Source organism: Piliocolobus tephrosceles, chromosome 9, assembly GCF_002776525.5.
Source record: "Piliocolobus tephrosceles isolate RC106 chromosome 9, ASM277652v3, whole genome shotgun sequence".
Classification (NCBI taxonomy): domain Eukaryota; kingdom Metazoa; phylum Chordata; class Mammalia; order Primates; family Cercopithecidae; genus Piliocolobus; species Piliocolobus tephrosceles.
In genome coordinates this window covers 110,481,983-110,497,049 of record NC_045442.1, presented here as the reverse complement: position 1 = coordinate 110,497,049, position 15,067 = coordinate 110,481,983, and the positions used below count along the sequence as shown (strand labels likewise).

The 15,067-nt window shown below is 35.6% G+C and overlaps 1 protein-coding gene across 2 annotated transcripts in view; it reads right to left on the bottom strand.

Annotated features, from left to right (window-relative positions):
• NEBL (nebulette) overlaps window positions 1-15,067 on the bottom strand; it is a 384,316-nt gene that overhangs the window by 75,945 nt on the left and 293,304 nt on the right. The window contains exons 6-9 of one of the 2 annotated variants that reach the window (XM_023223238.1): window positions 11,979-12,080; window positions 10,907-11,008; window positions 1,602-1,715; window positions 122-226 (exon numbers count right to left, since the gene is read on the bottom strand). The exons of the other annotated variant lie outside the window; for it this stretch is intronic. Of the exons in view, the coding sequence (XP_023079006.1) occupies window positions 122-226; window positions 1,602-1,715; window positions 10,907-11,008; window positions 11,979-12,080 (423 nt within the window). The remainder of the gene's footprint in view (window positions 1-121; window positions 227-1,601; window positions 1,716-10,906; window positions 11,009-11,978; window positions 12,081-15,067) is intronic. 2 annotated transcript variants of the gene reach the window in all.

The following is a 15,067-nucleotide window of genomic DNA, read 5'->3' as shown; positions in this document are numbered from 1 at the left end:
TATTGAGGGAGGAGTGAGACACAGGCCTTCTAAGGAAGCAGGTGAGCACACGAATGCTGCAGACATATTGGCTTCTTGGAGCCACAAGGCAACTACGGTTGCCATTAGATGAACCACTTACGCCGCTGAGCATTTTGCTGGCTTTCAAAACATGGTCTAAAAACAACAAATTTGGGAGATCTGAAACTGGATCATGCATATTTTGAATGTCTTTCTTGTACTTCACCTATGAAAATAACATGGAACAAAATACCATCTAGGAGAAGAAAATATTATGCTTTTGCATTATTGCATTTTTCATACATCATAAAGTAGTACTATTTAGTGGTAAATTGACAGGCGAACTTACAAGGAGCCACTAGATGGTGCTGATTTACTACGGAATGAATTTTAAAAAGTTATTTCTATATGGGCTTGAAAATACTTGGATAATTCCTTTTGTTGTTAACATATTCATGTTAACAGAATAAAGTAATTTTCACAGTAACTCTGCTTTCAAAAAATAAAGAGAGTAGGCACTTTATTCTTTAGAAATTACTACAGTATTTCAATTACGCTTTGTGGAGATTTTAGGATTTTGATGTTTTCCATCCTATCACCACAGACTTTTTTAAAGCAACTTTTTGAAAACATAATACCAGTAATAACAAAATATTGATAGCAAAGATGTCACAGACTTACTATGTGCCACTTTTCTAAACCCTTTATGTGTATTAAGTATTGAATCTCCACAATAACCTCTTTATTAAGTAGGTATCTTAAGTAGTCCTGTTTTATAGATAAGAAAACTGAGGCACAGAAAGACAAACACATAGTAATAGGTGATGAAACAGGATTTAAATCCAACCAATCTGACTCCAAACCTTTAGCTTTCAGCACTATGTTCTAGGTTCCTTTAAGTATATTTCATCTCTATTTCTAACAAAGCAACAGATCAATAATGCATAATTTTTATACTTGAAAAGGAAATCTAAATATTTTCACCTATAGCAAAGTAATCAATTTTTTGATGTTGCTGTTTCTATACTCTAATTTTAACAAGAATTTAAAACATCATTTCCTGTAAAATTAATTTACATTATTTTTAAAAACATGGAATGAGAACAATTCATATAAGGAAGTATTTCACAGCATTTACATAAGGGATAAAAAATAAATTATAAGTCATTAAAGTAAAATTTCTAAAAATTTCTTTATATGATAAATTACCATGTACCAGGCAGTACTTTACAATAAACTCAATTTCACAGCCATAATTACATGAGGTAACTACTGTCCTAACCACTAATTTGTGGTAATACAGACCACTTCTCTGCAAAATTCTATAATCTATTTCTACTCTTGAACAGATATAATAACTTCATTTGCAATACTATTCCTACTTATTAACTAATTAGTAATCAGTAACCATTAAAAATTAATTACAATAATATATTTTTCTCAGAAAAAGCTTTAGAAAAATATGCTTCAGTTCAACTACAAATTACTTGGAAGCTACATTATTTTGATTAAGTATCAGTAATTACAACACAGTCTATTCTAAAAAAAAAAAAAAGGAATCAAAAGATATTGAAAATAATTTTCTATGAATTACAACTTACGTTGCTTGCCAATGTGGCAGCAAGCTGATTCTGCCTAAAAGAAGCACTTTCAAGAGGATTGTAATGATGTTTCTTATCCTTCATTTCATTATCAAATTTTTCTTTGTATTTAATCTGTCATAAAAGAAAAGATAAACAGTACACGTATCTTGACATTTAAAAGTAACACATTTGATTTTCACATAGATAAAATAAAAGCTACCTTAAAAATGAATGGTTGCAAAGTTTAAATTCCTGGTATCCATCTCCTTCTATAAAGCTTAATGGAATAAAGTGTTTTTGTTTTTGTTTTGTTTTTTAATAAAAAAAGCTCTACTTCTACATTGATCACAAATGCAATGGCATGAACTCACATCCTATTAATGAGAATTATGCACTGAAATACCAAGATTTTTAAATGTCAGTTTTCATTTCTGCATTTCTATAATCTATGATCAGTTAGAAACCTAGACCACAAACGTTTTAATGTCTACCACATTTAGAAAATAGATTCTAGGCCCCAGAATTTAAATATAAATTTTCCTAAGGGAATTATTCCAAATAAAGAGCATGATGTGTACCACAGTTTTTCTCATCATTTCCTATACTTCATTTGCTCAAAAATTTAGTCTTAGGAACTACATTTTCTGAAATGTCCTGGGTCAATTTAATGTCAATTTAAAACTTTCTCTGCTTTAACTCCACAACTTATTCACCAGGAAAACCATCTCCAATACTCACTCTAAATTATTTTTCTCCTTTTAGAGGACTCTTCAAACAACCAAAAAGGGATTATCAACTTATTTGGTAGAACTATATTTTTCTCCATGTATACAGAAATATGAGAATTCATGTCACAACTAATTAGAATATAAACACAAGTTCACTACAAAAAAAAAAAAACAAATCCTAGCTACTAACATATCACACCCCATTTAACTTACTTTAGCCAGGAAACGGTGTACTGATTTCACAGGTCAAAGTAAGCTGTTTCGTTCTCTCATAATATTTTTCTGATGTTATAATTATTACAATGTTTTGTTTTCTAACAACATTCTGATAATACACCTTTATGCATACATCTAAAGGCTCTGCCTTGCAGAAGGCTTTATTGAAAAGCAATTTGGGATGGCTCTCATCGTGTATTTTAGACATGCACAGGGTGATGGTCTCCTTCCGGGACACATGTCCGGAACCTACCTATGAGAGAGAGCTGGAGAAAATCTTGGTAGGAATACAGCATTTGGTAAATATTTTGAGATGGTTTACAGGAAATATTTTCTGTTCTGGTTCCATTTGATAATAACAACTTTCTGATATTCTCAACACCGTACAAATTGATTTTAAGTAATTGGCAAGACCTCTTTAAAACAAGAAAAACGGACTTTTAAAATTATTTTGTGTCTTGAAATCAAGAACAAAATTACAAATGAAATAAATTTAGATTTCCTTCAGTACTTTATACAGTAGCTGGCACAAAAGCAATGATTCACCCTGCCTGGTCTGCCCGTAAATTCAAAGTCTTATTTTATTTATTTTATTATTATTATTTTTTTTGAGATGGAGTCTCTCTCTGTCGCCCAGGCTGGAGTGCAGTGGTGCGATCTCGGCTCACTGCAAGCTCCGCCTCCCGGGTTCACGCCATTCTCCTGCCTCAGCCTCCCAAGTACCTGGGACTACAGACACCCACCACTATGCCCAGCTAATTTTTTGTATTTTTAGCAGAGATGGGGTTTTACCGTGTTAGCCAGGATGGTCTCGATCTCCCAACCTCGTGATTTGCCCGCCTCGGCCTCCCAAAGTGCTGGGATTACAGGCGTGAGCCACTGTCCCTGGCCATAGTCTTATTCTTTTTGTCCTCTTCACCCTTCTGCTATACTTTTACCATATTTTAGTCACTGGTCCTGTCTCTCCTAAGTTTCTAGTGCCTAAAGGATATTCACTCAACAAAGATGGTGGACTCTTCAACAGCCTTCCACTGGAATGACACTTCTGACTCAGCCATATTCATTAACACTGTATTAGCTAAATGACAAAAGTAGGTTATATGATCTTTGCACACAGAGAGCCCATCATACTGTTTCTGCAAACTCTGAGGTTTCCAGCATAGTAACACTAGAGTACTTGAAAATGAAACTGATGAATTCCTTTCTTGTTATTAAACCTTGCATATGCTCTTCCAAGTAAATGTACGGAAACCCCTTCCTCAACTTATGATGGGGTTGCATCTCAATAAATCCACCATAAGTTAAAAATATTGTAAGTTAAAAAGGCACCAAATACACCTAACCTACCAAACATCACAGCTTAACCTGGCTTACCTTAAACATGCCCAGAGCAATGACCTTAGCCTACAGCGAGGCAAAATCATCTAATAACAAGCCTGTTTTATGCATGTTGAACATCTCATATAATTTATTGGATATTGTAAGGTAAGTGAAAAGCAGAATCATTATATGGGTACTTGAAGTATGGTTTCTACTAAATGTGTAGCACTTCCATGCCATGGTAAGGTTCAACAGTCTTAAACTGAACCACTAGAAGTCAGGGACCATCTACACATTTCTAAGAAACAATAGTCAATCAGTTATTCATATATATTCATATTAAATGTAATAATAAGCATTGTGTTGTGAAACTTATCTTGTTTGAATGTTCACTACAGTGAGTGATTTGATTCAAGATGCCTAAGGAACAAAAACACAAGTTTCCCTCATTAATGAATCACAAAGTAAAATAACTGCATTATATAAAAAATGCATGGACCAGACACCGACATCCAATTGTTTCTAAGTTCGCTCTTTCTGTAAGGAATGCAGGTAGAATGAACTAAGAAGATCACCAAATGGTTGAAGGGAGTCACATCACTCACCTTCTGACTTGTTCACTCACTAACTACACAGACATACTCAACATTCTATTGTATTTTCAACCTAGAGCTCATACATCTGTGTGTCTACCTTCTCGTGCAGGCTTGCATCTTCTGAGAGATCCAGGAAATGCTTTTCCTTGACTATAACTTGTTATCCAACCACGGAACAAGGCGTAACACTTTCAGTTTTGAGATCATTTGAGAAAGGGAGGAACAGGTATTGGAGTGACTTTGTCTTGGTTTTAAGACACAATGTTACTCCTTATACCTACATCAATTATTCTGGAAACAAATGAAGTTACTCCATATGACTGGCTTTATTTACATGATGACTAGTGTGCCTAGTGGTCCTAATATTTATCACTTTTGTTTTTATTATTTTTTTATTTTTAATCTTTGTGGGTACATAGTAGGTGTATTATATTTATGGGGTACATGATATGTTTTGATACAGGCATGCAATGCATAATAATCACATCATGGAAATATCACCTTTTAAAAAAATACTCTATAGGTATATAGGATCAAACTCCTAGATGTTTTTTAAAAAATTTATAAGAGACAGCAAGATTTTCAGAGGCTCACACTTGGAGAAAACATGGATACTGTTAAGCTACAATGACAGCATTGTAGCTCCTCATAACTGCACAACTTCTCATATAAAGAAATGAGAAGTTACATCTGCAGATCCTCCTATGAGGGTCCAGATTCTCATAACTGCACCTGGGTATGTGTGAAGTCTAACATGCAAATCCAAAACTTTATACCGACATCACCTGTGACTCAGATTCACAAAAAGCCAGCAAAGGCACAAAAAAGCAGACGCTGAATGAAAGTATTTCACCATAATCACGTAAACATATTTTAGCAAAGAAATAGCTTGATAAGTGTACCTTAATTATCATTGAAAATGAAAAGTAAGCAAATAACACAGTACTGCGTATCTATAGACATCAATCCCCAGCAATCTTGGATGAAATTAAACTAAAAGCTGTCAAGGAAGACAGGACAGATTTTTACATAGAACTCATCATAAAATAATAATATCTTTAAATCTTAATTTTACACAATATAGTATCTCTGCTCTTATTTTCCTTGCAAAACAACATCTTACTGACTTTGCACCAAATGTTAATGATCCAGAGAATATTGGTTTCATCAGGCTCTATACATCTATTGGCAGCATAATCTGTGTTTTCCTATAATAGTGGATCAAAGCATATGAGCCCTGTCTCCATGGAGCCTGCCTTGTGGGAAGTGAAATGGATTTCTAAAACACACACACACACACACACACATATATTATGCAACTACTACAAATTGTATCAAGAACTGTAAAGAAGGGCAGAGAATAAAGGGGAAGAGAGCAGTATTTAAATTGGCGAGTCAGGAACATGACATTTGAGCTGATAATTGGGTGTGACAAGTTTGGTGGAGGGAGTGCTCGCCAGGATGGGAGAATGGTAGATAGTCCAAACCAATTAACACCCCTTGCAATTTAAGGCCACTGCTTACTACTAAATTTTCATGGTAATTTATAATGTGATTTTTAGGTTTAAAACCCATTCTTGCTGGGCCCAGTGGCTCACGCCTGTAATCGCAGCACTTTGGGAGGCCGAGGCTGAGGCGGGCAGATCACGAGGTTGGGACATCCTGGCTAACACCGTGAAACCCCGTCTCTACTAAAAATACAAAAAATTAGCTGGGCGTGGTGGTGGGCGCCTGTAGTCCCAGCTACTCAGGAGGCTGAGGCAGGAGAATGGTGTGAACCCAAGAGGCGGAGCTTGCAGTGAGCCGAGATCCTGCCACTGCACTCCAGCCTGGGCGACAGAGCAAGACTCCATCTCAAAAAAAAAAAAAAAAAAAAAAAAATTCTTATCAATGTATTAATGCAATTTTAGAACAATCCTAAATATTATAAATATATAGTTTTTCCTTGAGGTTATAAAACTGAACAAGGAGTCTATTCATCATATAGACAAATTCCAAGTGATAAGATGATCTACGGATGTATCAATCAACTACTCTTAGAATTTTTAAAGTCAATGAATTCAACAGTGACTCTACTTATATTTGAGATACATATGCACCAATCCCTTCATCTTGGCACAGGAGATTTTTGCTTTTTTTTTTAACGATTTTTTAAAATAACCTGGCCATAATTTTATCTATATTGGAAATTTTAAAAAGGGGAAGTTTACAACTACGGGAGCAAAGCTATTCTAGAAGTTAAAATAAGAAGGGTTTGGTATGTGTTCCCATTACCTTTCCTGGGTAAAATCCCACAGAGTTCAATTTACAGACAGCATGTGAGAATCCCACCCATTCACTCTCTGTTCCCATCCTTTCATCAGACAAATCTTATCCCCACATACCTTGACCATTGCCTTGTCATTGCCTTCTCTGTTACAATGTTTCTGGTGCTCTGGTGCTCGTTTTCTCCCTGCATTCTATGCCCTCTCATCTCCCTGCTTATTAAATCCCTGAATCATTTGCCTTCTACGTATTTATGTGCCTTTATCATTAGTTGAGGAGCAAACTAAAAGCTTTAATGCTGTCAACGAAAATAAGAAACTAAACTTTCTGCCCACATTTCTGTTATAATTGATATACCTGAAAATACAAATGGAATATACTGAGTTCATCCCAGAATTCCTATTATTTATTTTCCCACCTTCCCCCTTTTCTGATGAGTTTTTATACCACTTATAAAATCTTACATGACATGAAAAAATAAACAACGATAGTTATAATGTAACTTAAAAATTACAATCTGCTTAAGCATCTGATCACTCAGTTGCTAAATAATTTAAGATTTAAGAAAAAAAAAATCTGCTTTCAAGCCCAAGTAAGGATCAAATGGGGGAATTTTTGTGGATTGAATTTGAAATGTGAAAATAAAGCTCAAATGTCAAAACTTTATTCTAAGGGCTCTCAAATAGGATTGTGATGGAATGAATTTAAGGTCAGAAATTCACAGTGCTCGTATTCCTGCTCCATTCTGTGCATGAATGCATCTAAAAATGTAGAATAGAAAACTATTTTGATTATCTAAAGTAAAATTATTCCTATGAAATGATGTCATGTTTCTATGGGCCAGGCACCATTTTAAGTGTTTTACTCAAAGTAACTCATTTAACCTTCACAGCAACCCTGAGAAGTAAATACTGTTGCTGTCATCCCCATTTTACAGAAGAGGAAACAAAAACAGAGAAATGAAGCAATTTGTCCCAGGTCACTCTGCTAGCAAGCAACAGAGCCAGGAGGGCCCTGCTCCAGGGTACATTTTCTTAACCACTAGACCAAACCATACTGCTTCTCCAGAATTTGCTTTCTCTCCTGTGTAACTGATGGGGAATTTTTGTCCCCAGAAAAGGGTGAAGTTGTAAGAGGCCAGGTAGCTATGCTGGAAATCTAAAGTGAGGCCCATATCCCCTGTCTCTTCGACAAGCATTGCTGGGAGTATGTAGCGCTTAGAGTCACAGCCTTTTAATGAGAGTGTCACCCAAACATGTCCCCAACCTCTTGCACATCAGTAGCCTCCTGAGTTACAAAGTTGCTTTTTAAGTGAAAGTCCCTTGTTAACTGTAAAACAATTACTGTGAGGCACAGTTGCATTTGGGCATCTCTCATGTCTGCCTCTCCCAGGGAGCAGTTGTGTCTACTTCATTTTCATTCCCACGGCCACAGAGTCTATTCAGGTACTGATCATTTTATTTGCACGTTACCACTGTCACAGCCCAGCTGGCCTGCGGGACGTTCACCACTTGTGAGCCAGACTTTCCTGCCCAATGTCACCACGTTAACCTTCCCTAAGTATTTTCTTCACAACCAATCTTTGCTCAAAATCTTCAGTGATGTCTTCTTTCTTCCCTGAGAGACTACAGTTAACATGGCAAAAAGTAGTTCTGGTGTTTACTTTTTGGAATTGAACCCCGAAATGCTTCCTGCGATTGGGTTCTGAAATCACTTTTTCTTTTTATCATTATTTGTTCACAGAACATACTATTCTGGAAAGGGGCCAATGGGGAGTTATTATTTAACGGGTATAGAGTTTCACTTTTACAGGATGAAAAGAGTCCTGCAGATGGATGGTGGTGAGGGTAGCACAACATTATAAACGCATTTAATGCCACTGAACTGCACACTTAAAAACAGTTCAGATGGTAAATTTTATGTTATATATATTTTATCACAATAAAAAAATGGGGAAAAATTATATATATGAACACATTATTCCTATTCCGTTCTCTAAGCAATGGCTTATCATCAAAATCAATACACATTGACCCATCCATCACGACACAATATCTAAATTCCTCCCAAATTCCTTTTCATACATGCACAACTATATCCTCTTGCTCAGAGCCTCTGCCATCAGATTCCTGTTCCCTGGCACACTTATTCCCAGCCTGTATTTGGGGCCTTCCCCTTGAGCAGAGTTGACTTCTCCCTTTAAATCCAAATTAGCAAAAATCTACCTCCTACACATGAACTTTCTAAGGATGTGTCTTTCTTCTCTACACTAACGAGACACATTGTGACGGGTGTAAAAGACATTTTGCTTTCACTCAGTTGGTATTTCCCTTTCCACTAATAAATTTGGGCATCTTTTTGCCTGTTGATTGACCATTTATGTTTGCTCTTCTGTGAATTGTCTATTCATTACAGTCACCCCTTTTTCTGCTGGGCTGTTAATCTTTTTCATTCATGGGAAAACAAAATTGGGCCCAAATCTTAAACTATACACAAAAATAAATTCCTTTTAAAGAACATTTATATTTTATAGGTATTGCATATTATAGACATTTTATATTTAAAATATTAAAATGTTCTCATCAAATGCATTATAAGTACTTTTCCAAATATTTGAAGACCACTTCTCTTTTTTTGTATTTTAAAAAACTATTCTCAGATACATCCTTCTCTGTATAAACTCTGAATTATTTAATTTATTCAAGTTTTTCATTTCATTAAAAATTTTTAAACCCTTTTTTTGGATTCCAGTTGGAATTGCATGGAGCTTTTAATGTTAACTTTGAAAGAGTTAACATTTTTGGATATTTAGTATCAAGGCTCTTTCAGCAACTGAATACTATGTCTTTTTTATTTGTTTGGGACTTATTTTAGGCTCTTCAATCAGATTTTATACCTTTCATCATTTACATCTCTCCACTTTGAAATGTAATTCAAGTAAGATTTCTGCAACTTGAGAAATGAGGATTTTCGAAGTCAAAAATAGTATAAATGTGTAAAAATTACTGTTTGTTAACATTATTGTTGACTCTACAAATGTTACCTTTTTCATTAAGAGAGTTTTTCATTTTTATATAGTTAATGTGCCTACCTATTACAGCTTCTGGATTTCTGGTCTTGTTTAAGAACAACTCGGTTATCCTTATGTGGTACACAGAGTCTCCTGGATTTTCTTTGAAGATTTTAAAATTATTGTATTGTTTGCATTCACATTTTTAATCCACCTGGAATTCATTTTTGTATATGGTTTAAGATTTGGGTCCAATTTTCGTCTTCCCATGAAGGACGGTGTGTTACGTCAGCACCATTTATTAGCTAATCCAACTTCTCCCCACTGACTTGAATCGACACTTTTATCATATATTAAATTCTTATACATATTGGAATCTATTTCAGGACTCCCTATTCTATCCTACTGATTATTTAATCTCTCACTACACCAATCCCATATTGATTTAATTTCAGTGATTTTCTATTAACTTACAGTAACTCATAACTTAAGTTCCCCTTCACTGGTCTTCATTTTCATACTTTTAAAGGCTATTCACTGGTATTTTCTTTCCACACAAACTTTAAGATCATTTTATCCATTTAAAAAAAACACACACACACATACACTGTTGGATTCTAATAGAAGTTGCCTGACATTTACATAATTCTGAAAGAACTGACATCTTTATCTATTGAGACTTTCAGCCAAAAACATAAAATGCCTTCATTCTTTTTCAGACTTTATTTTATGCTCTTTGATAAGACTTCAAAGTTTTCTTAATTTTCATCTCCCCTTTTAAATTTTGTGATTAAACAAAAGCACTTGAAAATTGGGAAAATTAATATTCTTACTACTAAGTTAAAAACTGTGTGTGTGTGTGTGCAGATTAAAACATAATTATTTAGTATGACTATTAATGACTTCTGGAAATCCAGGGAAATGTGACAACATGGCTAAAGTCATTGAAAAATGTTCAGATTTATGCCTGGAGAAAAGAAAACTTTGTTTTATGCTTAAAATTAGACTTCATTTTTTTTCCTTTACTGAAATTCATAATGATTGCAAGCCCATGTGAAATGGGTTCAGAAACATTATCTCTGTTTATCCTTGCAATTAAAGATATTATCTAAAATGAAATATTTTCCTGTGCTGCTAGAAACAAAATCTCTGAATAAAGTCATTGTGGAATCATCACTAGAGCCTTACTTGACTAGAAAGTTTAGAAGCTTCCACGGCATGTTCAAAATCTGGTCTTCCAATTACAGCAGGCTCTTTATTCATTATCCCTTGTCCTTTCTTGTATTCTGCCTAAAATGAATAAATAAGACAATGTTAAATATTTCTGCCCTCCAATGATGTCAATATGGAAACACTGACATTAGCCAAAATAAAATATAACAGACCTTCATCCCATTAATATTCCTTACAACATATCAAACACTAAAATGTTGACTGCTAAAGCAGAAATTGATTTTATCCTGTGCTTACATGAACAAACTCAACTTTTTGCAGTAAAATACTAATTTTGAGGCTAAGTGTTCAGTCATCATCATCTTTGTAATTATATATAAATACTATAGCAAAATATTCGGAAAAATTTCTGGGGAATTGAGACCTTGTACTCTCCATCTAGGTAGCTTTTATAGTTTCATTTATTCTCAGGAACTGTTCTGGCCATACTTGATTGACGTGCATTTGCATATAGTAATGATTGATTTTAGGGTGAATTTAGCCCATGTTATGAAACATTTTGGTTCAAGTTAAACCACCATTTTAAACCAGGTTTTTCAATATGTTTAAGTAAAATGATATTAACTCAAGTGGGCACCTTAGAGAAGATAAGAAACAGTTATGCCACGTAGACAGTGGACAAAGGTAAGTGTTGGTGGAAGAGAATCTACACAATGAACAGCAGCAATATGGAAACAAGGCCAAGCAAGAGTCTTTGGAGCAGGGTGAGGGGAGAGATTATATGGGACCATATGACTTATAACCTTGACTTTCAGGCTGAGACATCTGAATGTCAACTTACACCTAAATAGTATTTCTCTAAAAGAATGATTACACTGGCCATACCCAATTTGAGTTTGGACTGTTTCTGCATATACCCAAATAATTAACATAATAAAATAGATAATGTAGGGGGGGAAATTGAGATTTATTCATTTATATTGATTAGTTACAATAATTAAATTAACCATCCAATCACTGAAGCTATGCTTTGTCTCCTACAAAAGTAAGAAATCATTTCTGTTCAAGGTTTAGAAAGAGAAGTTACATTGCTTATGATCTTAGAGATCTGGGTTGCCATCTTGATGTCCGGTCGGTCGAGCTCTGCACTGTAGGTGTGAGTGTCCTGCACGTCTTTCCTATAAGAAATCTGATCAGAGACAGTTTTGGTTAAAAAATAAATAAATTAGTAATTTCACAGCTACTAGTCTTACTGTTCATAACATTATTTATTCTCATCATAATAACTTAGAGATCCTACTGACTTAAGTTGGTTTATTTGTGCATCTATTTGTATAGCTATATTAACTCTTTATACTATACCTATGTCTCACTAATTTAACATACTTGGGGCAGTGGCTCACGTCGGTAATCCCAGCACTTTGGGAGGCCTAGGCGGGCGGATCACCTGAGGTCAGCAGTTCCAGACCAGCCTGGCTAACATGGCGAAACCCCATCTCTACTAAAAATACAAAAATTATCTGGGCATGGCGGCGGGCACCTGTAATCCCAGCTACTCCGGAGGCTGAGGCAGAAGAATCGCTCGAATCTGATAGGCAGAGGTTGCAGTGAGCCGAGACAGCGCCACTGCACTCCAAACTGGGCAACAGAGTGGGACTTTGTCTCAAAAAAACAAAAACAAAAACAAACTTGAACTGAATTTATGCTACCTAAGAAATAAGACTAAGATCAAGGCAGAAAACCAATCTTAAAGGGTTTTTACATCTACCACTTTATGAGCATGTCTTTGTATCTAAGTGTATATTTATATTCATAAGTAGAATATCCTCATCAAGAACTTCAACTTGTCCATCACAAAGTCTCAAGCCCCATTGGGTGCAAGATAAACCCAAGCACAAGAATATCACAAATTACTTCCTTGGGGATGGTGGGTGGTGAAGCTCTGTAGCTCTCCAGCATTAGCCCTTTCAACTACACCCTTCTCTCCCTTCAAATGTTCAAAGGCCCAGGCCTAGGAGATCTAAGATACTGATAGCTTTATCACCCAATAAATATCATTGCAATGACTTGAGCCTTCCAAAATAAAAACCATTACATTGAGTAACATTCGCCTTCTGAATGCATGTTAGACACAAGCCAAAGTATGGTAAGTAGAGATTTAAAGAGAAAAATACATAAATTTTGACAAATGTACTTTAGATCACATTCGTCATTTAGATTAACTTGACTGACAAATGGAAAGAAACACAAGAATTGAACTGGCATAATGTCCGATGGCGAATGTTTCACTGGTCAGCTCACTTCTTTATTTCTTGCGATTTGTCTTAAGCTGAAGCAATGTTTGCCAGATGTGGTTCTATTTGGCAATATCCCCAGGGACCAGCTGGCAATTAAAATATATTCTATTAAAGTCATAATGCAAAGCGTATAGTCATGGACATTCTTAAAACCCATCTTCATTTTTTCAGAGCATAGAAAGATGAAAGAAATGTATCACCAGACATCTGTACAAAATGCACAATTAATTACATTGTGTACAAATATTTCTAATGTCACCTGCAACCTTTCTGGAATAGCATCATTTAGGGGTACTTATTAAAGATTTAGATTCTTGAGGTCCAGCCACAGTCCTGTGTAACAGAATTTTGATAGATGGTGCCCAAAAATCTAATTTTAATGAATTCCCTAGTTGACTGCTGTAAACCAGTGTTCTGGGTAATACTAATATATCTTGCTAGTTTTCTTTCAATCTAGCAGAATTAAAACTTTCACCCTTTCTTACTCCTTTTAAAAATAAGATCAAGTGTAAGAAGTGACAATGCATTAATACATCAACAGGCTCCCTGTGCATTATGTTACTTTATTTCAATGAAACATTTATATACACTTCTATTGACTCTTTTATGAGCTTACATTTGCTTCACCATCAAGACTATTTTTTAAACTACATTTATAATCACGAATCAGTCTGACAAGTGAACACAGCTGAAACACAATTAGTATAATTTCAGAAGGAACATCTGTTTTCTTCCACATTTATATTTTCAGAGGTTTTATATTAACAAGTCATTTCAGGTAGGTTTTATGCATACATGTAGTAAAAGAAACATAAAAATAAGCCGGAAACTGAGTTATTTTGTTGGGTGGATTTTAAATCTTTAGGGAATGTTTTCAAGCAGGCCAGTTCCATCGGCTTCAAAAAGCAATATGCTCATCCACAAATGATGGTAAATCAATCTCATCCTATGCCAAGTTAAATACAAGCTGTGTAAACAAAAACTGGCTCTCAGGTGAAAACAAACCCAAATTATTACCCAACTACAAGACTAACTGCTTCTAAGTTACTACATTCATATGAAAACCACAGGGGGGAAATGTCTTTTTGTTTAGAAAAGAATGAGGGTAAAAATGGAAACCCTTACTTTCTGAAAAGAACCCCAACCTTTCAGAAATCTAAGCTTTACATGTGTTACTTAATTATATGCTGTTCAGCCTAATGACTGCGTGAAGAGAGGTGAACAGCACAAAGGCGGCAGGAGCAGGACTCTGAATAGGGCCCCATCATCCATGTAAATTGCAAATTAGAGGCCGGCATATGCGACTCACAACAAATATTAAGATTGACATGAACTGCAAATTCAAACAAGAGGACACCATGGAGCCACACAGAAAAAAGCTTCCACGCCTGATCACTTGTCAGATCTTCCAGGATATCACTCCCTGGGAATATTCCATAGGAAAGGGGGCTTATGTTGGGGGACATTCAAGAGGGTGACACTCCTGATGTCACTATCTCCAAGGGTGTCTGAATATACATGGAATGGCAACATGGCTTCCTGCACAGACGCCTCATTGTCCTACACCTAACCCATTGCTAGTGTCAGAGGCATCTGAACCAGAGCAACTCCATCTTGAAAAGGGAATGGGTAAAATGAGGCTGAAACCTACTGGGCTGCATTCCCAGATGGTTAAGCCATTTTAAGTCACAGGATGACATAGGAGGTTGGCAAAATATACATGTCATAAAGACCTTGCTGACAAAACTGGTTGCAGAAAAGAAGCTGGCTAAAACCCATCAAAACCAAGATGGCAAGGAGAGTGACCTCTGGTCATCCTCACTGCTACACTCCCACCAGCATCATGACAGTTTACAAGTGCCATGGCAACAACAGGCCA